This window comes from Anas platyrhynchos, chromosome 3 (genome assembly GCF_047663525.1).
Source record: "Anas platyrhynchos isolate ZD024472 breed Pekin duck chromosome 3, IASCAAS_PekinDuck_T2T, whole genome shotgun sequence".
Lineage (NCBI taxonomy): Eukaryota > Metazoa > Chordata > Aves > Anseriformes > Anatidae > Anas > Anas platyrhynchos.
In genome coordinates this window covers 36,736,356-36,764,089 of record NC_092589.1, presented here as the reverse complement: position 1 = coordinate 36,764,089, position 27,734 = coordinate 36,736,356, and the positions used below count along the sequence as shown (strand labels likewise).

The following is a 27,734-nucleotide window of genomic DNA, read 5'->3' as shown; positions in this document are numbered from 1 at the left end:
ATTATGCTGAGATAAAAACTGATTTTAACTGAGATAAAAAATGTTTTTTTTTAAGCTCCTTTCCTGAGATACCATTTTCAGAATGAGATTGTTTGCTGTTCCATATACTTCAGTATTTTCTTAAAACGGACTGTATACACTGGAAAATTTGCCCTTCCCAAGAATTCTGGAGATCTATTTATGAGGGCTTTGTTAAGCTGTACCTGTTCAATTCTGCTGCCACTTAATGTAATAGGGTAAAACTGTTATCAGGTTACCTTTAATTTTAGTTAATGCATTTCTGCCTGGAAGAAGCTGTAAGCACCATAAAAGTTTTTGTTTTCCAAACTTAATTCCAATTCTTAAACTCAAAGGCAAAGCATTGTCAGAAGGGTTAAATACTTTACATTGCAGTACTATGTATGAATAAAGTTGTTTCACTGTTTATTTTAAGCTCAGCTGTGAATTTCATTAAGGCTTTCTGCACTTAATACAAACTTTTTCTGAAAATAAAATAATAATTCTAGAGGGTCAGCTCAGGCTGCATATTAAAATTAGTGCTAGTGATGGGATGTATGTACTGTAAAATTCCGCTTCCAAAGCTGACTTATTTTCTTCAACGCAAGCATAAAACATGAACGTTATCTTCTCAGGTCATTATCAGAGAAAAATATATTTTCCTAAATCCTCTTGCTCTTTTGGATCACACAGCGGCAAAACTGCACTGTATCTTTCTTTGATTTTCTTATTCAAAAAGGGTGGAGCGTTTCTGCATGCTTTGCCATTCAAACATTCCTGGTGGTTCTATTTTCAACTCAAAATGTTTAAATTAGTAGCAGATGTGTTGATTCTTTTGACTGAAATAGAGGGCATTTTTTTCTGCTATATTTTGAATAAAGAGTTTTTAAAACTTTTACTGATTATTGAACCCTAACTGCTAGTCTGTGTTACCAGCCTTCACTGTAAACAGTATCTTACACCACAGAAATCTCACACAAGTCAGTGAAAGGTAGTCCTGAAAGGAAAAGTACAATGAGAGGCAGCAGAATATATTCTGGAGTGACTATACAATGCAGTTTTTTTCATGCGAACTCAGCTGGACTCCAACAAGGTGTAGCATGCTAGTATTGCATAGCCCAACATCTGTTTATGTATGCTTTGTTAATACATGCCATCTCTGCTTACACAAAAATTGCAAAGTAGGTAGCCAGGAAAATAATATGTAAACATTATATGTTATTGGTAACATTGGTCAGTTGGCGCAAACCATATAGAAAACTCTTGCACAGCAAAATCCCAGGAAAGTTTACACAATGGATGTGGGGCTCTTGATAGCTCTGAAGCAGGAAGGAAGATTTCTGAGTAGCCTTTGAATTTGTTTTTTTGTTAATAGTAATACAGATACATGATTTCTTGTATCTGTAGATCATTCAGCAGTGATAACTGGTAAATAAGACAGACTATCATTCTTTTCTGGAGTAATCCTGGAAAAAAAAAAAAATGAAAAAAAAAGAAAATAGGTCTTGAACTTCTGGTGCACAAAAGAAAACAAATACCATGTTGAAAGTTTAAAAGGCAGGAACCAGACATTTTTTTAGATACAATATCTGAACATCTGATTCACTAAAAGGAGGTGACATTCACTAAGAGGCATGAGACAGTAATTAAAAGAAGCCCAATGTTTTTTCTTCCTAGAGCACTGAAAATATTCAACTCATGTCTTGGGGCAAATATGGTAGAAGAATGAAAGAAATACAGAAGCAAAGTGCAGCTTGATACCTCATACTCTTATACTTAAGAAATACCTCATATTCTTATACTTAGAATATTTCACATACAACATTCACATTTTGGTTTTATTTATGAAAAATGTAAGTTGTCTTGAGAAATTATACAACACAAATATTCATGCTTTAGAGAAATTAAGTGAAAACAAATTAATTTGTCATGTAAGAGAGCTTTTGTCAAAAATACTTTCCTGTTGCTGGACCACGGAGCATAGTCTACTGTTTTTTTTAAGACCATTGGGCTGATTTGCTATATTTGTCTAAAAAGGAGTTAATTGAATGTGAAATGTCTGTCTCTTGCTTATTTTGAAGTAGTTCCTTTTTTTCTTTTTTTTTTTTTTTTTTTTTTCCTTGGGGCAGGAGGAAAGATGTCCCTTGGATGTCAGGAGGCTTTTGAAGTTTTCAAGTGGGACCATGCTGACAGTATAACCATTGAGGACAACAAACAGCTTCTAAAACAGAGGTGAGTGTCACAACAGTACAGCTGGAGACAGACATCTGAGAGTTCATTATAAGCCTGAATAGGAACATGTAGTTTTACGCTGAACATCCTAAGCCCCTGTTAAGATGTTGGTACAGAAACTTGGCCTTTTCTTACAGGGGATATTTCATATTTGGAAGGCACTAAGAGATGATGGAGGGAAAGTCTGAACAGAATATGAAAATGGCATGAGTGATTTCAGTGCATCTTTCCACAGGCTTTATTCATCTTATCTTCATAGCCTCATTAAAGCAATGTGGTAAATGGCATTCACGATCAGGAATTATCTAGAGGAAGTTAGATTCATGTGACTAAACTGATTACTGTAATTTCCATTGTCAAAAATGCTTTACTGGCTTCAGCACTGAATTGGACAGTAAACTAGGAGATGTTTAACAGATGCTTTTGTCTTGCTTCTATCTTGTTTGCCAAGTGACTTTAGCTTCTCTCTTCCAGTTTTGCACTCTAAAACAGAAATAATACTTTCTCCCCCACATTTATTGTTAATGCTAGCAAAGCACTTCAAAATCTTCTGGTGAAGATGATGAGAATGGTTAAATATTAAAAACATGAATTTTAATAAAGTGGACTTTAAGCATCTCAAAAATCAAACCACCAAGACTTTATCATGCTGATTGTAGAAAAGTACTGTTTCACTGTCAGTTTTACAAGTGAAATATAATGTTTTTAGATCAGACATGTCAAAAGTAGATCTCTCAATGTACCCTTCTAACTAATATTCCCCTAAACCATTTTTTCTTTTCTTTTTTCTATTTTTCTTTTTTCTCCTGGGGTCTCTTCCTTCATGTTTTGTCTGCTTTTTCTGCTTTATTAACAGAACAATTTTCCTACTTAACAGGCATTAAATACATTGTTTTCAGGGTCACTGAATCTTATATATATTTACTTCAGTGTAATTCAGGCAAGAAATTATCTGCTCCATGTCTCCATGGTTTATTCAAGATCTTGCTATTTACCACTTTTGTGAACTGGTTAATTTTCCACCCAGGTCTATGACTTGTAGCCACGGGGGCACAAATTGCCAAGGCATTAGAAGTTCATAAAGTTTTATTCACATAAACTGGATATTTAATAATGTCTTTCTTCTGATCAATAGATCAGACAATGCCACATGTAACTTGCACTGCAGTCATTTCTGACGTTACTGTCTATTGAGAGAACACTTCATGGTTACAGCGTGATCATGGGAGCACAGCACTTCAGAGCCATGTCTGGAATTTACTCTAGTTAATCACAATTCTGCCATATTTTCTCTGATAGTTATTACTATGAAGCAAACCAGTATTTCCTTCTGGTTTCAGAACATGTAATAGAGATGGGCAGAACCCACAAACTGACACCAGATTTACTTTCCCTAAAGGACAAATTGATTCACATTCACGCCTTGGATAGCCCCTCTCTAATATGCAGCAGCTGATTGCTGAAATCGGTGCTGTGAATGTTCATACCTTGGAGCAAGACAAGTTTTCCCCTGCCATTTTCAATGGATTTTAGTAAAGATGCTTGTAGTTCCAAGTTTACTGAGTTCATTAAACTGGATTTGTATCAAGTCCAGTCTGTAATTTTGAATGCAGTCTCTGAACCACCAGTTGCACAAAAACTTGGTTACCCAGCCAGTGTTCAAATTGCACAGGAAGAAGTGTGTGGACACCACATGTTTAAAGGTTACCATAACTTCCATCTACATGTAGCCCTCTCATGTTAATATTTTTGTGTACAGTTACATAACCACTTCTGTCATACCACAAACAGTATTTGGTTCACAACTTACTTATTTTTAGCTGTCATATTTTTTTTCTTTGGGTATTTTGGGTAGATTCTCTTGGCTTGCTAATTATACCGTTCTTGTATTAACTGAATGGTGAACTCTGGTGAGCCTAGTTGAAAGTTTGACTGTGAGGGTCACAGCTGTTGCTTGGGCTGTGAAGTTATTCACATGGATGTGAATCTATATGAATTATGGAGTCTTCCTCCTTGGAGATCTATAAAATCCTCCTGGACATGGTCTTAATAACTTGCTCTTAAGTGGCCTTGTTTGAGTAGGGGGTTGGACCAGATAACCTGGTTGGAAGAGGTCACTTCCAACCTCACCCATTCTGTGATTCTGTCAATATACATGTACATATTTGTAAATACACAGTATTTTTTCGATAACTGCCTGTGTATAAACTATCAAATGTAATCAACTGATCAAATCAAATACTGAAACTATTTATTTTGTCTTAAAAAAAAAAAAAAAAGTAAAAGAAATACTGTTTCAAACATAACACTTTTTGTCTACCACTTCAGAGATCTTTACAGGGGATGTAACTCAGTATTGTAACTCAGTATCATCCCTGGATTTATTTAAAAAAAAAAAAAAAAAAAAAAAAAAAAAAAAAAAACCTTATTTAGTTAAGGGTAATTTCTGATTTACGGTCTAAGTGAAAGACAATAGATTCAGACTATCCCATTAGTAGAGTTACCTACGGGAAGTACTAAAAAATTGGCTTTGTAACATAGAAAGGGTGATCTTTTACAGCTTAGGTTGCAGTTAATACAAGCCAACTCTTTCTCATTTTTCTTCTGTACAACAATAACTGCAGCCCTGCTTAAGAATCTACATGTATGTTTATGCCCAGACAGAATCAGACTTCTGGAATTTGGACATCCTATACTTGACTTCCAGAGAACTTAGTAATGTCGTGTTCCTCAATACAACAGCGTTCTCTTAGCATTGTTTTTCTAAGGTGGAGAAAAATGTGTCTCATTTTCTGGTGAAATATACTAGCGAGAAATCTTCCCAGCTAAGCCACTCCACTGCAATATTGTATACTGCACTAAGCCTTTTAAATCCCATCCTAGTCAGTATTTCCAGAATTAAAATTCTACTGAGCTTACAGATGTGATGTAAGTCTAGTTTCCATTTTGTTGTTCTCCATTATTTTTTTTCCACTTTCTTCTTTTCCTGCTTTCTGTGTCTCAGCTAGTTAGCGGCTAACTTGGTTTTTAAGTAGCTATGGATGAGTTTCATGGAAAGGATGAGTATCACTTAGGTCTAATTAGAAATGAGTAAATGTTTGTGTATTTCACTAAATATCTCCAATCTCTCATTTGACAGCCTCTGAATTAATCTTATTTTGCACTATGAGTTAGGTATTTGTTTTTCAAAGTATTAATTTTTTGATTACTGATATTTATGTTCAAAGAGTTAAATCTTTGCAAAATTTTCCTTCCCCGACAGTTAGTGTCCAAATTCATTCTGGCGTTTTCGCCAGAATATTTCATCTTGTAGATACTAGAAGCCATGATTCAACCTTCCTACAGAGCAGTCTCTGTTCATGTAGGATTCTCATGGACTCTTTGGAGCTAAAAATATAATCAATCACTCATCACTATTCATGCTGATATCATTTTTATGCCAGACTTTTTATTAGAGCAGTATCAAAAGTAGCCTTTTTTCTTCCAATATTAGAATCAAATCTTATGTGTTTATCTTGTTTATTTTGTTTGTCTATGATTCATAGTCAGAGATGGAATTTCTTGGTCTGTTATAAATTAATGCCAAATTTTAGTTTAGGTTATAGTGCCAGCTAATAAACTATGGTGTTTGAGAAGCAGATGCATAACCCATTCAGCTATTCCTATTTTGAAGGCAGCAAGCTATGAATAAGGTCTGGATAGACATCTGGCTTCAGCTTGTCTAGCTAAATCTATCTGTGAACATGAATCAGAGTCCACAGGACTTTTGCCTCAATAATTTCTAAGTAATTGATGAGCTTAGTATTTGGTCTATGGGACATGGAGGAAAGAAATAGGTACTTCGGAGTGTTCCCATTAGATCTTCACACAACCTTCCATACCTTTTGTGTTTTATGTCAAAACAAGTTCTAAGTGGGAAAGGATTATATAACGTTCTCACAGATGCTTCAAAGGCTTCTGCCTTCCTTATGCGAGATATAGTATGTGCGAGAGCTATTTAACCACATTGAATTCAGCCTTGAAAACAAGTGTCCATGAGCAGATCTGATTGTGGTCACATGAAATTCCAGCTCTTTCCAGTTTTACAGGGAAATGGACTAATCGAGAATGGGTAGTTTTCCAAGTCCCATCTTCCCAGGTGAAAGTTATATTTCTTGACTAAGGTTTGTCACTATTTGAGTTAGACAAAAATACAGTTTGCAGATTTCCTCAGTTACTTTGGCTAGACGAAGACCTAGACCAAATCATTTGAACAGTTACTTAACTATTAAGTGTTATAGTTTTGCCTTCACATTCAGCAAGGGTCCATTCACACACATTGAAATGACAATTCAGAATTTCATGTCAATCCTAATGGCCTACGACAAAGGTCACAATGCAGCAAATTATTCTTCTACACTTCAAACTATTACAATGGATACTTCCTTGAACAATGTTCAGACATTGCCATTGTACATTGAACTGATTGTCATGATTCTTACAGCAGAATCAACTTGGCATTTGAATGCCTGATCTAGATACCGTTTTTCCTAAACAGCTTTATATAGTACTGAGTTAAATAAGTGTAGTAATTATGTCAACAACTGCTATAAAATATCAGAAAACTGATAGGAGGAAAAAAAAAAAAAAGGATAAAAGAAGACCTCAAGTTCTAGCAGGTTATAGGGAATGTAGAGGATATAAATGTATTCATTCTGCTCAGTAGGCAGCTGCTTTGTAATGAAATCCCTAGATATCACACATTTACTAAGGAGCAAGACATACAGTGAGCAGCATACAGTGAGCAGAATGCTTAACAACACTGAAGTGAGCATCACTGCAACATCATGTTGCAAGCTAAAAACTAAAATTCTGATCATTAGAATATTTTTCATACCACATAAAGGTTTGGTGATTTGAATATAGTCAGGAAGTTGTCAGTAAATTAATTTATACACGTACCTACTGAAAATTTTTAAGCACTGTAGTCCATCTTTAAAAAATGACATTTTTGGCTGTGAAATGAATACTTATTATTTTAATTACTAACATGTAAAAAAATCCTAGTCATGGACTAGGATGCAATTATGCTCAGTATTGTTCAAATATAACAAACATGGTCTCCCTAAGAGCTTGCAGTATTACTCAACATGCAGGTGGGCAAGATACTTTGTCTGTACGTGGTTTATATTATTCCAGTCTTAACAATTTGGGATAGATGTCTGTGCTGTGATTCACAATATTTTGCATAGGAATGCAATATTTGACATTCTTCAAGTCACTTAATCTCGCTGTATCTCAGTTTGCTCTTTCTAAAAATTTCTGTAATAATGCTTTGCAGTCAAGAATGCTTTGAAGATTCTTTGACTGATGATATTCGGTGTTTTGGGAATGTAAGGTTGTAAAAAGTGATCATTGCATTACCTCTTATCAAGTACAATCTCAGATGAACATTTCTTACTATGAATAATTTGCTACTTAAATTCAATCAGCTATAGCAGAAAAAATACAGTGAAAAGACATATAAAAACAATTTTCATCATTAGTTGGGGACTGAAAACTAAAAAAGGATATTTTCAGGAGAAATATAATTACCAGCTCTAGACTCATCCAGGCCACCAGAGTTAATCACAACTTTTGTAGAAAAGGACAAGTGATATTTGATTGCCACAGGTGGTTTTCTTTTACAGCACACTCGAGAAATATGTGAGTAGATTAGTGCTGTAAACATTCTGAGAGGAGAACCACCTACTGAGTCACTAACAACACATCCTGCAACATGCTGAGCTTTCCTTGGTCTTTCCTTCAAGAAATGACTGAGTTAATTTTTCTTGTCAAAACACTACCCCAAGATGGAAGGCTTCATTTTATGCTAGGATGGTACAAATATGGCATATTAAGTAAAACAAATCTTGTGAATTACAAAAGGCAATTAGTAATTTTCTCAAAGGAAAACACACAAGTTAGTCTGTATCTGTCCTTTATTTACAATGATTACATTCCTCTACCATGAAATACCCCAAGGGAAACTTCACTTTTCCAGTTTTGTTTTGAGGTCCAGTTACTTGAATACTACAAAGGGACTTTCTAAAGCCTGATTAATTGATTTGGTGGATATTAATTTGATGGAATTAGTTTGGTGGATATAATAAGGACTAGCTGTAGAAGATCAGAATAATTTACTTTTGTCACACTTTCTTATTTTTCTGTTGAGAGGTTTCTTAATGACAGGGATATACATTTATACATGTTCACACATCACAGTGATTACCAGCAATGTGTAAGTTACATGCTTAAATTTGAATTTTCCTGGGGAACAAATGTTCTAATTTTGTTTTTACTTCGGATTTTTTCTCTTTCTATATTTATATAGCTGTATACATTGCAAGTAATTTATCATAGTTAAATTAATAACATAGCCTAATATGAGTATTTAAGAGAATCCAATTCTTAGAATTGAAATAACATAATTTTAAAAATTTATAGCTACAAATTTATTTAGTCCATCTTATAAACCCATTTGTTGCATTCAGAATTGTTTCTTTTAGGCCAGGCTATCTTTTTTGATGGAAAATTGTTTCCTACCAGTTCTACTTACAAAACAAAAATTGTCATGAAGAATTTGGTATTTTATTGTGAACAAATAGTTTCACTAGTTGTGCTTTTGAATAATTCTGTATCATTATGCTTGCATTGACAGGTTTGCTGAAGCTAAATGCCTTGGAGAAAAAATAAATGAAGTGAGAAATAAAATAAGTGAGTACATTTCAGCTTCATTTTACATCTATAGCTGATGAAATAGCAGCATTCAGAGGATACAATAAGAGATTTATTTTCTAAAATAAATTAATCAATGGATTATTAATATTTCCAAAGAGATATATTGTAACTAATGATAGCAGTAATCATTTTATGTATCTTTTTTTTTTTCCCAAATAATATGAAAACATGATTATTCCAAATAATGTGAAGAGCAGCTCAGTTCTTTACTTGAAATGAGACCTGAAATATAGCAAAGGGAGAAGTTAAGGTATTAACATTGGATTTCTTGAATTTCACTGCAGGATAAAATGATCCAAAAAACTTTGTTCCAAGTTGTGTCATCAATGTATTAAATTCATATAGCTTTTGATACAATAAGGTTTCATTGTTGAATTATTCCTCTGCACTTCCTTTATACAGATTAATTAGAAGGACTCTGAGGAGTCCTTCAGCTTGGTGGGAGGGTTCTTCATATTTTTTTTTAGGGCCCCGACATCATATGTTTGGCTTCCAGGTTCAAATTATTCAAAGCCAAGTCACCTAGAGATACATTCAACCTGAAGCTGGGTTTTATCCAATCCTTCTACCAGCCCTTGATATGTTCCTAGGTGATTTCTGAGTTCTGTTGATTCCCAATCTGTAACCTCTTTCCTAACAATTGGCTATCCAGGCTCTATGTCAGATGTGAAACAGTTCTGTTATCTATCACTGAAGTCTTTGTCATCTTTATGCTGACATTCAGGTGAACCAAGTCCCTGTAGGCTGACATTCAGGTGAACCAAATCTATTCAAGATTCCAGTTACAGACCATGAGGGACTAATTTTAAAAGTGATTTAGCATCCAATGTCATCACTACTTGCCTCATAACAGCAGCTGACTGCTGGGAAAGGACAAAAATCTCAAGGCTCTCCTGATGATTGCTATGTACTTTCACCATATTCATGATAATATTCTCCATGTTCATGAAGGGTAGCTACTGCCAGATTCTACTGTCAAGAAACTTCAGGTACATCACAATTTCTGCTCAGAGATGGTACACAGTATGTTTCAAATTAGATGAACTATGTGGAAAACCTTAGCTATGTTGCCACTGTGTGATAAAACATTGCACAAAGGATGTTTTGAAGGGATCTAGAACCATAGACATCAGGTGCTGAGCCAGCATTCTGAATACTCTGCTGTTTCAACAAGTCATGGCACATTAATAAATCTGCCTTCTCTCAGTAGGCATAATTATCTCCTTCAGGTTAGATAGAACATAGCTCAATACGGACCTTGTGCATGGATGTCCCAAGATTGGCCAGTGTCAGTAAAATTTCAATATCCGCCTTGCAAATACAAGTCTCTCCAGTGTCCATATAATCTCACTTAAATCCTGCCATTGCAGTCACGTGGTCTATCCAGCTTCTCTGCTTTTTTGTAATCTCTCAAAGAATTACAAGAAGTTGATTTTGGTGACAGTAATACACTTATGTCCCAAAAACACTAGTCGTCTTGAACTTGGTCTGGGTTCTGTAGCTCTACATGTGACTCCCAAATCCACATTTTCCACAGCTGTAAACTGCACAGGTTGATAGCAAGGGAAAGCTGACACATGTCGGTCAAACTATTTCTTAGCAACATGTGTCAGTTGGCTTATTCCCATCATCAACTTAAAAAAGCAGGTTAAACCTACTGTGGATGACAATGAATGTTATCCACCATGTAACAGAAAGTATCACCAAGGTGAATAATGCCTGTAGCTTTTGGACATCACTGTGCCAAGGTGTGAATGTGAACCATTAGATCAGGATACAACCTTGTCTTTTCCTCTGCTTCCATCTTGAAGTCTGCATTGTCCTGACTTAATTCTGTCTCCTGGATTTACTCATCTATGATAGGAAGCCCAAATGATGTCTTGGCCTAGACTGAGGTAGAACCAAAGTCAGCAGTGGCTGTCAAACTTTTTTCTTTTGCTGATGTTGAAATCCATTTCAAAGCATAAGTATACAAAGTATATTTGCATAAGTATACAAAATATACACCAAATATACACCAGCAATAAGTAGTCACACACTAACACATCATGCTCATTGCCAGGAGCTGTGATAATGCTGCTTGGGGATAGGAACCTAGCAGCCACCTTACACACACCTTGTATTTCATTAGTCTCCATTTTTTTAATTTTGGTCATAAAATGGAAGAATATTCTTTTCATTTAGTTCATACTGTAATCATATTGTATGAATAACAAATTCCATCCAGGACATGCAGATTCCATATGGATATGCTGATCTCCGCAGATTATGCAGTACTTTGTGGATGGTTTTTAAATACTGATGTTTGAGGCTTGAGAGTGATCATAACATACAGTCCTTCCTTGAATTCTTTCTGTGTAACGTTATGCTGCATATGAAAATTAGCACTCTGGTTGACCTACACACTGGTTTTTATTCTCCTATTCTTTTCTCCTGTCCAGCATTCTTTTGATCATATTTGTAAATAAATCTGCCTATTAGCACCTCTCTAAAAATAAAAACTTTACATCAAGAACAACACTTGCTGGATTACTCAGCTTAACAAATGCGATTACACTGGTTAACATAGTTTAGCATCCTGGAAAAAAACTTTAATTTGTCTTGTTCATCATAGTATGCATAACATTAAAGTTGCTAAGTAAGGCTATTAAGCTGCCAAATTTTTACTGAAAATGTGGCAGGAAGAATAAGAGCCATCTGCAGCCTGCAACTAGATCTTTCATTTACTTTTATTGTTATTTTGGTTTCCTAAAGCATTCCTGGCTGCCTTGTGCACAATCAAGAACAGATCCCATCAATATCAGTTTCTGTTATTTCTAAGCTACACTTAATAGTACAAAACTATGCACCGCAGAGGTTATAGAGCACATTTCATGCAATCTGATTATATACTGAGATAGTGACAGTAGTTGGCTGTAACTTGTATGTCATAAATATCCTTTCATTCTGACTGGAAATATTAGTGTTTTGCAGTAAAAAGTACACAGAATATTCCAACCACTTCTCAATTACATTAGCATCTCAAAAACACATCAGGATATTAGAGCTGGAAAAAGTAATCTGGAATAAGATTTTCATGGTAGGCTTTTGCTGGTGTTATAGCTTGCATAAAAAGATTAAGAAACACAGATGTAGTCTAGATTATAGTCTAGATGTAAACTGGGTTTAAGAGCAAAGTGACTGTAATGTAAGAAATGAGACATGGTTACCATGTGCCTTTGCTTCTATACCACATATTCCTGGATTCTGCTTCCTTTTATATGAATAGAAGAATGTAGACATTTTTTAAATTATTTTTATGGAAAATAATGTTTATCAGATTTTTCATCGTTCTTACTTTTCACCATTACCTCCTAGAAATAAGAAAGTGCATTTTCTTGTACAATGATTTTTTTCCTCTTCTGATTTCCAAATAAAGAAGCAAATTGCTTTGGTGCAAGCATTGAGGAGCATGTTGGTGGGCGCTTCTTTTTCAATGTCAGTATACTGCATAAATACAGTATCAAAAGGCAGAGAAATTAAGACTGGATTTGGGTTACGTAGATGTGTCTGGATCAGCTTGAGTGAACTATTCAGAATTGTTTACATATGACTAGGGAATATAACCAAGGAGTAAACTTTAAATTGCAAATACAGAGTCATCAAAATCAAATCAACATAAGTAAAACTGGAAAGAAATAACTGAGAGGTCAGGGAACTAATGGGAACTCTATAACCAACATAGGAGAAGCAGTTGACAGTGAGCCAAGAATTTGATTTCAGAATAGTAAAGGTATAGAATCTCCTCTTGGAAAAATTGAGGTATTGTGCCTAGCATGTTGTGATGGCTCAGCCTTGGGTGGCTGTCAAGCACCCATCAAATCACTTTCTCGCTCCTCTTCCTCAGCAGAACAGGGGGAGAAAATAAGAAAATGTTCATGGGTCAACATAAAGGCGGAGAGATCACTCACCAATTGCTATCACAGGCAAAACAGGCTCAACTCCGGAAAAAAATATTTATTCCCAATTAAAATAGACTGGAATGATGAGAAGCAATGACAAAAATCTAAAACACCTTCCCCCATCCCCTCCCCCATCCCCTTTTTTCTAGGTCTTTCTTTCAGACCTTCATTCTCAATGTCTCTGCCTTCTCCCCCGGCAAGTGGCACAAGGGGAATGTTGATCGGAGGTCCATAAACATTCCTCTCTGCCACTTCCTCCTCACACCTTTTGCCTAATCCAACATAGACTCTCGATAGCCTGCAGTTCTTTCAGGACATACCCCCCTGCTCCAGGATGGAGTCTTTCACAGGCTGCAGGGAAATACTCCACTCTTGTCTTCTCCATGGGTTGCAGGGAAATCTCTGCTCCATCGCCTGGATCACCTGATCTAAATAACTTTGAAGCTGTTTGCTGGAAATGCTACCTCTCTCCCAGGCACTCTAAATACCAATTAATAACAATACTCTGCCTTTCTTGTGATCAGCACAGGTACAGATATAGCCCTTCACTACATAGGCAAAGCTGAGTTTTAGAACTTGGTGTCTACTTAGCCTGACAGAGCTTAATTTTGCTAATTCTGGACATCTTACCTAGCCTGTCAATTCCTTTGAAGTCTATACAGGGGGCTGGGCTAAAATGAATCGGTCTATTATGACTTCTTTCTTGATTTTGTGATACTTCATGAGGTATTTATGAAACAAGAAAGTTGCTATACAGTTAAGAAATTGAAGGCCGCTATTCAATATAAACAGAGCAGTGTCTTCCAGAAGGGCTAAATCTTTATCTAAGAAAGCCTGAAGAGAAGCTGGACAGTTACAGACCCTTCATATAAGGCAGATTAACCTGAGGGACACAATGTGGGCCATACCAAGGCTGCAGAGTCAAGTTATCTCTGTCAATCTTTGCTGTCTAAGCCTGCATGCCATCCACCCCACTGCACTGCTAGATGTACTCCTCCTGTGCACATCAGTGAAATACTAAGGTTGCTCACTGTCTGGGAAAGGCTAGTCCTTGCTGGTTTGCTGTAAAGAAACCTTCCTAAACTGCTGGGACATCTAGTCATATATCTTTTGGCTCTGGTTATTTGTTTTGCCTACTCAGTCATAGTCAAGGGAAAGTTTGCAATAGCTTTTCCAGGTTGTGGTACTTCTTTTGAGATCTGTTGGTGAGGAATTGAGATGGTTTCACCTTTCTTTGGAAAGCAAGGGTAGTAATTCTTAAAGTCTATGTTTTATACTGACAGCAAAGAAAGTGTTTTAACACTTGCTACCATGGTCGGATTCAGTGCATACATATTTACCATTCTGCAGCAAGATGACCGGCATAGTAGAACGGATTTCTGCTGTCATGACAACCAGTTTGACCAGCAGGAGGGAAATGACCTTCATGAATCTAAAGAGTTTACAGTGATCGGCATCCAGTGTGTGGACAAGTCTGGAAGCAACTAGCTGTTGCAGTCTGGAAGCTGGATACAGCAGACATCAACAGTCTGCCATTAATCCAGTTTGAGCTTTTGGTGTTGTGGTATCACAGATTTATGAGGTGATTCAGTTAAATGTGAGGAACATAACTGATATGACTGATGTCATTAGATGTTTTTTCAGAGAGTAGGTTTTCCAGACTGCTCAGGGTGTCAATATGCAAAATGTGATGGCCAAAAAATGCATGTATGGGACAATACTTGCAAAGAAAGTGACGTGGAAATATAGCATCTCTCTTGTCAGGGTTAATTGTTTTATTTCTAGGACACGGTTATCAGCAAGGTGTTTTTATACCATTACCAAAAGCATTGTGTGAAAATTCTGACAGGAAGGAGAAAAAGTCGACATCTAAACAAATTGCAAATCATTAAATAACAACAGAAAGCCCTAAGTGCTACTATATGGATCATAGAGCAAGAAAGAGTTGGGGACATTAAAAGTACTGTTTTCTGTGTATGTTAAAACAATGCATTCATTCAGAATTTAGTGACTACAAATGTTTCTCATACACAAAAATGTGCCACATATTAGAAGCATTTAAGATTAGTAAACATTTCCAGTTCATCCCTGTAAATGTCTGTTTTGGAGTACTTATACCACTAGTAAGGTTAATTTTTTCCTAAGGAAAAAAAGTGTACTAAATGGTATTTAATGCCCAAAGGAAAGCAGCTGTTGTTTTTAGCCTGTCCAGAAATAAGCTAATGTTATAATTGAAGCTGAGAGAGAAAGGGCAAAGTCATGTGGGAGTAATAACTCTGTGAGGAAACAGGCACTCTTGGAATGAGAAAGGGTAGGTGGGTGGATTATGTGCACATGATGTTGATGATGCAGCTATACCCACAGGAATGCTGAGATGTTGCACTGCTCTGCCTCATTTCAACCTTGGATTTTAGTGCACAGGATTGTAGGATACCTAAACCAATGACAGTCTTTAATGAGGGCATGTCCTTGTATTGCAAAGCAATATTATTGAAGGGTCTTCAACTAATTTTCTTGCAAATATTCAAAAAATTGTCCTTTTACATCACAGTTCATTGAGAGCTTCTCTGAAATAGTAAGAAATGAGGGAGATTGAGGACAAGGTGTAACAGTGCTCAAGGACAATATTGATCCCAACTCACTGTCGTATAGCTTGCACTATTATTTCTGTGAATGCAAAGTAAATGTAAAACCTAACTAGAACCTAAATACTGTAAAACCTGCATTTATAAACACTTTTTTTCTCGACATGCAAGACTGTAAGTATGTATACATACTATGGAAGACAAAAAATGCTCACTCGTGACAACAGAGATTTAGTGTATATGACAAAGAAACTTTATTTAAATTTAATTTAACATTTATTTTAATTTTATTTTAAAATGAGAAGTCAGGTTGTAGAGTTGAGAATTAAAATGATGGTATAAAAGTAGCCCATTTCTGGCAAGATTTTAATTTGAAGATTTATAGTCTATGATTACAGCTGCTACTCCTGCTTCATAATTTTTGTATTTCAGTATGTAATGTTTTCTGTCTGAAAACTTCTGGGTAGCAGCATTATTCTGAATTAGAGATGGACAGCAATATACCTAACACTTGGTGTTCGTTTAGTAAAAAAGTTCTTCCTCATACAGCCACAATTTCCTTACTTTGATCATCTACTATTTTCTCTTTCTTCTTCCATAGCCTGTTTCTTGCTGTCACTTTTTATATACACATAAATACACCTTTTCTAAAGAAAAATTAAGGACAGGTATACTCACATGATTTTAGCAGTCTGTATATTGTTAAAAAATTTGGCTCTTTTTTTCTATATGGCACATGAAACAGATGAAAAAAAAATCCACTATTTTTAGTGGCAATTGCAGCAAGCAGTAAGGGTATTAATAATTTATCTGAAGGGCAATTAAGTACAAAAATACAAAAAACTGACAAAACACAGTAATGGAAATATAGTTGCACAGCTATATTGCTAGCCATTGCAAACGTTTTAGTTTTTGATATCGTCTTCTGTAAATAAATGCGTCATTGATTAACAACTCTACTTCCACATACTTGGCACATTTTAATAATTGATGAAATTTTAATACATGTCATAGCACAAATGAAAGACAGTAATGACGGTAGTCTCATCTTACTGCCTGCAAGAAATTCTCTTTTAAAAAATTATTTTCTTATGGTCATTCTTCATCTCTGTGGAGATAAGCAAAATGGATCTACTTCTAATTGCAAAGCAAGAATATTTTATGTAAGGTTTTTCTTTAATCTTACACTGCTTTATGAAGGGAACTGATAACCACTTTTTGCATAGATAAAAATTGAAATAAGATAAAGTGATGTTTTCAGGTAGAGATGGTCAGAGAGCACTCTGTTGTCTATGTTGTATATCTTCAGTGTTTTGCTTCACATGCAGGAATGAACTACTTACTTTGAGAAAGGAGAACAATTACTGAAGAACTCTAATCCCAAGGATGACTGTAGGAATGTAATGCATATTTTAGTCTATGATTATATGGATTGAAAGAGTTGAGAGAAGTCATGCACAAACAAAACAGCGTTTTTTAAGATATAACTCCTCCATTGACAAAAAATCCATTCTTTACATGGAACCTAAATTAAATGAATATGTTGCCATGATTTGCTATATGAAAAGAAACTTCATCAAAATCAACATGCTGCTTTCTTAAAGTCTATAATATAAGTGGTATTATCTATTAATTTCATATTAATGTAAATGTTTTGAGTCAGAACAATAGGTCACTGGACATTGCATCAGCTATGAATGAAATGAGGCTAAAATAAGGGAGAAATTACTGTGCTTTGAAATGCATTCCATTCTTCAGTGTAACTATTTGAAATACTTATTCATTTATAGAAATGAACATTGAGACTTCAGAACTGCTGATTAGTATAATTCACTGTTCTGGTTTAATTCCAGAACGTATCAAGTACTTACACAGTCTTACATCAGTTGTATATACATTCAGAGAGTTTTACTGGAAATGACTAGTGCAGAGGTAAAATAGTAGGAGTGGTTTTAACAAAAGACTGAAAAATTGCACAGGAAAAAAAAAAAAAAGAAAAGAAAAGGTTACATTCCACAGGCAAATCTGATTCCAATGAGATGCAAACAGCTCATAAATAAATTAATTCACTATGAATAGATATTTAATGAATAGATAACACAATAATATCATTCCACAATGTTTTATTCTTCAGATAGCTTAGTATGAATTGTTGTTCTTAGCAGAGACCTTTAAAGTCTACAGAAATTGAAATCTTGAAATCTTCATTCAAGAAAAACTCTAGCTGAGGGCAGTTTTAGTTCTACTTGTGTAAGGATTGAAAAGAAGATTCTGAAAATATTTCCATGTTTGACTTTATTGTTTTCATTTCAGTTGATAAAGGACAACATGCATTAGATATGACAATAGAATCACAGAATCACAGAATCTCTAGGTTGGAAGAGACCTCAAGATCATCGAGTCCAACCTCTGACCTAACACTAACAGTCCCCACTAAACCATATCCCTAAGTTCTACATCTAAACGTCTTTTGAAGACTTCCAGGGATGGTGACTCAACCACCTCCCTGGGCAGCCTGTTCCAATGTCTAACAACCCTTTCAGTAAAGAAATTCTTCCTAACATCTAACCTAAAACTCCCCTGGCGCAACTTTAGCCCATTCCCCCTCGTCCTGTCACCAGGCACATGGGAGAACAGGCCAACCCCCATCTCGCTAGAGCCTCCTTTAATATACTTATACAGAGTGATAAGGTCACCCCTGAGCCTCCTTTTCTCTAGGCTGAACAAGCCCAGCTCCTTCAGCCGCTCCTCATAGGACTTGCTCTCCAGGCCCCTCACCAGCTTCGTCGCCCTTCTCTGGACCCGCTCAAGCACCTCGATGTCCTTCTTGTAGCGAGGGGCCCAGAACTGAACACAGTACTCGAGGTGCGGCCTCACCAGAGCCGAGTACAGGGGGACGATCACCTCCCTAGCCCTGCTGGTCACAGTGTTTCTGATACAAGCCAGGATGCCGTTGGCCTTCTTGGCCACCTGAGCACACTGCTGGCTCATATTCAGCCGACTGTCCACCATCACTCCCAGGTCCTTCTCTGCCTGGCAGCTCTCCAGCCATTCCTCTCCCAGCCTGTAGCTCTTCTTGGGGTTATTGCGCCCCAGGTGCAGGACCCGGCACTTGGCCTTGTTAAACTTCATACAGTTGACCTCAGCCCATCGGTGCAGCCTATCCAGATCCTCCTGCAGAGCCTTCCTACCCTCAAGCAGATCGACACACGCACCTAGCTTGGTGTCATCTGCAAACTTACTGAGGGTGCACTCAATGCCCTCATCCAGATCATTGATGAAGATGTTAAAGAGGACCGGCCCCAGCACCGAGCCCTGGGGGACGCCACTAGTGACTGGCCTCCAACTGGACTTGGCTCCATTTACCACAACTCTCTGGGCCCGGCTATCCAGCCAGTTTCTAACCCAACGAAGCGTGCGCCAGTCCAAGCCAAGAGCAGCCAGTTTCTTGAGGAGAATGCTGTGGGAAACGGTGTCAAAAGCCTTGCTGAAGTCAAGGTAGACCACATCCACAGCCTTTCCCTCGTCCACCCAGCGCGTCACTTTGTCGTAGAAGGAGATCAGGTTCGTCAAGCAGGATCTGCCTTCCATAAACCCATGCTGACTGGGCCTGATCGCCTGCTTGCCCTTCAAGTGCCGCATGATGACTCCCAAGAGGATCTGCTCCATGAGCTTCCCTGGTACTGAGGTCAAACTGACCGGCCTGTAGTTCCCCGGGTCTGCCCTCCGGCCCTTCTTGTAGATGGGCGTCACGTTTGCTAGCCGCCAGTCAGCTGGGACCTCCCCCGATAGCCAGGACTGCTGATAAATGATGGATAGGGGCTTGGCCAGCTCCTCTGCCAGTTCTCTCAGTACTCTTGGGTGGATCCCATCCGGCCCCATCGACTTGTGCACATCCAAGTGCCGTAGCAGGTCACCAACCAGTTCTTCGTGGATGGTGAGGGCCACATCCTGCTCCCCGTCCCCTTCCACCAGTTCTGGGTACTGGGTATCCAGAGAGCAACCGGTTTTACCACTAAAGACTGAGGCAAAGAAGGCATTGAGCACCTCCGCCTTTTCCTCATCTCTTGTAACTAAGTTTCCCCCCGCATCCAGTAAAGGATGGAGATTCTCCTTAGTCCTCCTTTTTGTGTTGATGTATTTATAAAAGCGTTTTTTGTTATCTTTAACGGCAGTAGCCAGCTTGAGCTCCAGATGAGCTTTGGCCTTCCTAATTTTGTCCCTGCACAGCCTCGCTACATCCTTATAGTCCTCCCTAGTGGCCTGCCCAATTTTCCAAAGATTATAAACCCTCTTTTTCCTCCTAAGCTCAAGCCACAATTCTCTGTTGAGCCAGGCTGGTCGTCTTCCCCGGTGGCTCATCTTTGGGCACATGGGGATAGACCGCTCCTGTGCCATTAGGATTTGCCTCTTGAATAGCACCCAGCCTTCCTGAACCCCTCTGCCCTTCAGAACCACCTCCCATGGGACTCCACCAACCAGTGTCCTGAGCAGCCTAAAGTCAGCCCTCCGAAAGTCCAATACAGTGGTTTTACTGGTTCCCTTCCTGGCCCCGCCAAGAATAGAGAACTCCACCATTTCGTGGTCACTCTGCCCAAGACTGTTCCCGACAATCACATCCTCCACCAGTCCTTCTCTGTTTGTGAAGAGAAGGTCTAGCAGGGCACCACCCCTGGTAGGTTCACTAATCAGCTGCGTCAGGAAGCTATCTTCCACTTTCTCCAGAAACCTCCTAGACTGCTTCCTCTGGGCTGTGTTGTGCTTCCAGGATATGTCTGGGAAGTTGAAGTCCCCCACGAGTACAAGCGCTGACGATTTCGCAACTTCTGTCAGCTGCCTGTAGAACTCCTCATCCGTCTCCTCATCCTGGTTCGGCGGTCTATAGCAGACCCCGACCAGGACACTAGCCTTGTTGTCCCTGCCGATCCTAACCCAAAGGGACTCGATCTTGTCATTCCTAGCCTCGAGTTCTACAACATCGAAAGACTCTCTAATATAGAGAGCCACACCGCCACCCCTTCCATGCTGCCTGTCCCTGTCTTAATTTAAAGAGTCAAATTAAATTGCTCATATTATGAAATATGTTGCAATATAGTCCACCTTTGAGATCTCCAAAGCTGCCTCCTTGAATCGCGCTCACAATTTCACCAAGCTTTATACAACTGAGGCTGCTCATCCTTCTGCTGGTTTTGAGAGCGATCTATCATTGTGCACTCAACCAGCCCTTTCGGGACTGCCCTCTTTTTAAAAGGTGCAGTGAGGACTACTACTGTGAACAATGAATATTACTATTCATTGTGAACTACAAACATCCAAAGGAAAAAAAGTTGTTAGTTGTTCTTTAAGACATGCTCATATATACAGTCAGAATTTGTCCTCCTATTTTTCTTGCCAAAGTTTCTGAGAGACTTTCAGGTATTCTGAGACTGACAGGGGAACAAAGACTGTATATGTGCTGCACAAGTTGGCTGAGGCAAGATGTGCAACCATATGAACATAGACTGTACTTCGTAAGAAAAAGCAGTCATACATAGGTAGCCATTCTTTCTGGTTCTAATTGTCTTTGTTTCTTTTGTTTATCCTTTCATTCTGTTTCTTATGAAGAAAATCTGTCCTCCTGCTCTACAATAGAGGTATAATAATCCAACTTCGGTGGGAAGAATAGGCCGATTTTATGGTATGTTTTTAATTGATGTCCTTGACCTCCATGATGTTTATCAAAAGCATCTGTCATGCTGAATAATTTAAAAGAATGGTTAAGTAGTGAGGCTATTTGCAGGGGATACTCAGCAATTAGGAGAAGTTAGTCTGAGATTTTTTGATGATGCCTAAGAGGCATGTTGGTTGTGACCATGTTTTTTAAGAGGAGCAAAGAAGAAGCTGTTTCATAGATTTTTTTTTATTTTTTTTTTTTTAGAGAGAGAGAAAATATTATAAGCTATATTATATTACAGAGTATGTGGTCTAAACATGGATCTATTTAGCAAATTTCTAACACTCAGTGGCTTGTCCAAACACAAGGAGTCTCTGTGGATTGGAAGTGATTTTGCATTTGATAAAAGGTGTGGCTCTTTAGGTATCAATCAATGTGTAAAAATGTATATGTCAGGAGGCATTGCAGCAAAAGAGAAGGATAAATTATTTTAAATAATAAAATCTTTCCTGACATCTTAATTCTTCAGAATTAGCTCAGCTGGTATTCAGGAATGATACAACAGGTATAGAGTGTTTTTTTCCAGTACTTTTCCTTATTTTACCATCAATTTCACATTACAGAAGTATTGTGTAGTGCCTTTAAATATTACACACAGTTCTGTGTCACTAGAGAAAAACTTGCATGAACGGTAAGAGAATTTGCCATTTATCTTGTTCTTTGATTAGAGTCCATTCTTGATATGGAGAAGCTCCCTGGGACCCAAGGGAATTCAATGCTTGGTACTTGAAAGCTAAGGGTCCCAGATGTTCTTCAGACATAAATCTGAGCAGTGCAGTGAATCTGAAATGCTCAGAATGTGTTGGGCATCTGCAACTGGGCACTCACGCAGCAAACACAATGTAACCCATCCAGCACCACCTGTAGGTGTCAAACTGACTGTATATGCCCAGCTGGCTCCTACAAAGTCTGCTCAGTGTCATGCTGCATGTGTGATGGTTATGTGTCCAGGATTTCTGGCTGCCTGGCAGCTGCTACCCCAGCTGGACTGCCGAATACCTGAGAAATTCTGGACAAACAGCCAAATCAGTGATCTAGAACAAGCCAAAACAGTAGCTCATCATAAGAAGTGGTAGATGTGACAAGTACACATCAGTGGAGAAGGGAAGCTCTCTGAAAAGGGAGATTTCCTGCTTACTGCTTCTACACTTCTCTTCAAGCAATGGGATGGATATACACAAAAAAATAAAGCCTCAGTACATTTAGTCACCATGGATTTCTTCTCTCTTGGGGAGCTGTCTACATGTTGCAGATGTCCTCTGCTGCTTAACAGAGAGAGAGTCAGTCTTGCTCTCAGGACACAGCAATTTCTGTCAGAAAAAGTAACGCAAGTAGTGTTTCTACCATACTTAATCTGGAGTGTCCAGCTATGCTATAAACTGCAGAGGGATGTCCCTTCTGTCTAACATAACGAAGCATGTTAGCTCTTCAAAACCTGCAGCCATCTGTGAGAAAAACAAAGGAGAAAACAGGCCACAGGGACAAACAGTCCCCCAGCTGTAATTTCCCAGCTGGGTTGTTATTCAATGTGGCTCAGTGCCTAGAAGCCTCAGCCTGTTTCTGATCTCCAGGTCAGTTTCAAAGTAGTTTTGTAATAAACCAGGCATGTTTATGTGTCCACCAAAAATAGCAGTAGCTGTTAAAGCTGAAGCCATTGGGCATGGTTGACACAGTCTTAAGATTCTTTCTCCTTAATTTCTTGGCCCAATTGTTTTGCAACATAATGCTGAAAAAACATAATTCCTATGTGTGTTTGTTTTGGATAAATATCTGATCATCTTGCCATTATGACTGCATTTTGGAATCTATTTTTTAAATGTTACATTTTGGTTTTTGGAAATGTGGAATTAAAAATACAGAAAGACAGCTGAGTTTCTGCAGATTTTATTTCTTAACCACCTTGTCACCATCTGCAGTTTTTTCTTTGTTAGAAATGTGATTTACTTTGCTTTACAGGATGCTACTTCTTATTTTTCCATTTGGTTACAAATCCTTCCATTTAAATTTATTTCCTTCTTTCCATAATGAACTATAACTTAGTTTTGCCCCAATTCCACTAAGGTTCTTTTTCTGCTGATGTCCAGCTCATGTCAGGCATGATTTCTGTGTCTCAGTTCAGTCAGTAACCTGTAGAGCACAAAAATCCTGTGATCTCTCTCAGCATCTTTCATGTATCTCCTTTCTCAAGGTGCCATGCAGGTAGAATAGGTGTCATGAATTTCCCATAGGCCTGGCAGGTAGCTACAAAATGGTAGCTGGTTACTATCATCTTGGGCAGACTTAGAGCTGTGATGAAATTCCCCATAACCTATTTTCTTGTTCTAGGAGCAGGCAGTTGGCTCATATTATAAAGTGGTGGGACAGGAGTATATTTTTCTTTCTCATTAGTTAAAGGTTCATGTTAATACTTTTTTGTTGTTGTTCTTTCAGTGTTCGTAGTGAATCAGAGTAATCAATGTACTTGTATTTTTGATTTATGTGAGAGTTTGTGCCTAGAATCTCAAGAGAAATCACTGGAAGGTAGCATAGGATCTGGGCTCACATTGTGTTGGAGTAGTGAGGTTACATTTGGTTAGTGTAATTCTTAAAACCAACAATTAAGGAATAAACAATTAAAGTAATACCTTTAGCTGAATGAGAGTCCCCAGAAAACTGATAGTAAGATGAGCAAACAAGGAGGGAAACCAGACAAGAATATGAAGTCCATTATCATAGCCTGTGAAGTAATAGTTTGCCTTTCTGTAACCAGGCGAGACAACCCATCTTTGTCATACTTACTGTACGCAATGTAAATATTTCTAATATTCTAATATTAGAAATAAAATTCAGTCTAATATAAAAAAAATAAAATTCAGTCTAATTCTTGTCTCACTTCAGGAGCACCTGGAGTGACAGCAGCTGTACCAGAGCTGTCTGTGCTGCTGCTGCTCCAGCGCCAGGTCATGCACGGGTAGTTGTCGGAGAAGACAGAAGGAACAATGTTATTGCTATCCATCTGTCAGTCCTTTGTTAGTGCAGGATTTGTCTCCCCTGATCTCCTCGATCTGAGGCTGAAAATGGAATTAAGGAGCCCTAGCAGCCTTCTGGCAGCCTTGCTTCTTTTTCTGCTTATCCTTGTAAGAAGAGGATAGAGGATACCATCTGCAGTAATGCAAAATTGTCCTTGCAGCAGCGCTTAGGAAATTTTTAAAATGAAATTGTTTTGGAAGGTACAAATCTTCTGGCTTCAGGGGGTAATACATATGTTCATGCCAATGCAAAATATTGTCCATTGTTTCAGTGTAGCTTACATATGTTTATTTTTACTTTCAAACAATAGGCAATGCCCCTGGGTGACAGTGCATAGGCTGAATGAGTCCTTAGAACGAGAAAACATGATTTGTCAAATGACTTATTCAGAAAATACCAAACTGAATGAATTCATTTGAACAGTTCTATTATGCTCCCCTGATGTGCTATTCTTTAAACAGAGGAACCTTATTAGTGTAACAGTCACTCCAGGCCTAAGATGCTAATGTTTTCTTTGGAACTATGTTGGAATCTACATATGTAGGAAACATTTTCATTTTCTAATTATTACAAATGATGTTCTGTTCTTTAGAAATAGAAGTATTTTCTGGGGAAAAAGTTATGCTCAGGAAGAACCTAAGTAAACACTTTTTACTTAGGGTTTTCACTAGAATAACTAAAACCAAATGGACCGAGCTCATTGGATTCAATCAAGTTATGAACTGCCGTGACTATATACTTGGAAAAGTACCTCTCAGTAACAGATTTTCTGCTTGTAGTCTGTCTACAGACTGAAAATAGTATTGCTAGATTGCTGTGCTCCAGTTTGCTACTTTATTAGGCTAGTAAGTTCTGATGCTGTCAGTTTGTTAAATTTCCTCTTTAAAAGAGAAAATGTTAGATATTTATCACTATATTATAATTTTTAAAATATTCCAACATTCTTTTGTACACAAAGTTTCCCTTAATAGTGTCTTTATTTAGTACTGGGTATTCTGAGAAGTTGGGAATGAGGAATCAGTCCCTCAAACTCTGGATATGGTAGACCCATTTTCTCATTCAGAGTTACACTGTCGAAGAATGAGAATAAGAAGCTCTCTCCTTCATGAGCACTGAAATAGAAAATTGTGTTTCATAGGATCCTGTGATTCATTTACACATCTGGCCAGCACTGATGAATATTTGCAATATATGCATATGTACTTATATGCACCAAAATACAATAGCTGTTTTTTCCCAGTCAACCTACTTCTTAAATCATGTAGAACTATTGATGCCTCCACAGCTGGTTGTGAATGTTGCAGAAGGAGTGCAATCAACACTGAATAGTTGTATTATGAAAATGTTCTCATATGCTTTTCTTAAAGCTGAAGGAAGACTTCTGTTCAGAGCTGATGATATCATTCTACAAGTTATATACAATCAGGATGCGTTTTACATTGCTGAACAATTAAAGAAGCAGGGTTAGGCTCACCCAAACCACTAATATATAAAATATCTTTACAGAAAGCTATTCCAGGTTTACCTGGGATGTGAATATGCTTCTAATACACACCCACACCTCCCACCCAAAACAAACAAACAAACAAAAATGTTCAAGAGATTGGTATATTTATCACAATAAATAAGCATTAAAATCTGTCACATGCCCATTTCTATTCTGACCTTGTCTCCATGCTCTAAGACCTGCTACTTATTTTTAAGCATCTTAAATTTGGCCATTTGGGGGAAATTAAAATAAAGTTAAAATAAAATAAAGTTAAAATAAAGTTAAAATAAAGTTAAAATAAAATAAAATAATAAAAAGCCCTGTATACAAAGCTGTTCCTCTGACTTTATTTTCCTCGTTCTGTATCTTTACTCTAATTTCTCAGAAATAATCAAGAGATAACTTGTACTTAGTCATATAGATGAGCATCCAAAGCACTAATTCACAGATTATGATTTCTTATCCATATGGCATTGCTTTTCAGTCATGCTTTTGGGGCCAGCTTAATATTTAATTCATGAACAAATAGATGTGATAAACAACAGAGCAACAGCTTCCAGATGTGCATCGTTTCTGACTCCTTTCCAGCATAAAAAAAAAAAAAATAGATACACAAAATATTTCTTAGCTTTGGACAACATGGAAAAAAAAAAAAAAAACCTCTGGCATTCAAGGTATAGCTTAAATGAAATTCGAGCACCTGGATTCAGGAGAGCTATCTAGAAAATAAAAAAGATTCTCATCCACTTTTATTCATGAAATACAGCAAAATTCCTTTGCTAGTGCATAGAGAAGTACTGCTATACTGACTGAACTGACTGTCCAGGTGCCTGTCTCCTATCCATTGAGAATCCAGAAATTACATGTTCTGCTGCTGAAGTCTCCTGAAGAGTATTTTTTGATAAACATCCATGTTTGGCTAAAAATGCTTGGCAGCATTGAGTTCAACTTGAAAAAATATATTTAAAAAAAAAAAAAAAAAAAAAAAGATGAGTAGTGACAGCCAACTTTGGGATGATAATATAAAGTTCTGAGCCTTTGTTTCTAAACTCAGAATGCATCCTGGCTCTCAATTCCCGTTTCAAAGAGATGTGGAACTGCATTCCAGAGCACTTAGTGCTTTCTGTTGGTTAGCCTAGATAGCCCAGAATTGTATATGAAAACTGTTATGAATTTATGTGCACTTCCCATAGTGCTTCCTGTGCCTTTGGGCAAATGGGTCTGTGGTACATTCTAGCATTCCCCCCATTTAGATTGAAGGGACTTGGAGATCACCGCAACAATCCAGGCCTACAGAGCCTATGACAATCTGTACTTAAAGGAAGGGAAAGGTCCAAAATGCTATCATTAGAAGAATACAGTTTTTGTACAGGTTTGTCGTATAGCCCTATCAAAGCATTTTTGTATACCAACCAGGAGGTGCAAAAGGTAACCAGAAAAAAAAAAAAAAAAGTGTGGGATAAAGGTAATTGTGGAAATGCAGACCAAACAATGAACAGTTACAGAAATGCCCATCAATCAGAAAGTGTAATCACTCCTCTTAGAAAAATAACTATGATGTAATCTGGCCAGAACTAACAAGAACATGTAGGAAACAGGAAGGTAGTATGGAGGTTAGAGACGAAGTTGGGGAAGAATTTAGAGGGCTATATCCTGAATAGCTCAAGAAACAATCAGTGAAGTCAAGTGCAGTGTTATTCTACAGCAACATGTGGCAGAGAGGACTTTCTTACAAGAAGCTTTCTGTTTGTAAATTAGATCATGCTTGAAGGTATTAAATATGTTGATATAAACTGTTACTGCCTCTGTTGAGTACTGCAAGGAAGGGAACATGTCCCAGTCAGATATTTTAAATAGTAATCTCAAAATGTGCAGTAGGCTACACCATAATAAAATGTATACCTTTGAATCCATGATAGATAAATTTCAAAGAATGAAAGTATGTTAGGAGAATTGTGCATTTCCAAATGTGTTTGTTTAAGTGCTGAGTGTAGGCCGTGTTTTGAAAC

General features: G+C 37.5%; 1 protein-coding gene across 4 annotated transcripts in view; it reads left to right on the top strand.

Moving 5' to 3' along the window:
- KIF6 (kinesin family member 6) overlaps window positions 1–27,734 on the top strand; it is a 178,424-nt gene that overhangs the window by 111,565 nt on the left and 39,125 nt on the right. For all 4 annotated transcript variants that reach the window (XM_027454038.3, XM_027454040.3, XM_013103400.4 and 1 more), the window contains 2 exons: window positions 2,127–2,229; window positions 8,909–8,964. In XM_027454038.3, the coding sequence (XP_027309839.1) occupies window positions 2,127–2,229; window positions 8,909–8,964 (159 nt within the window). The remainder of the gene's footprint in view (window positions 1–2,126; window positions 2,230–8,908; window positions 8,965–27,734) is intronic.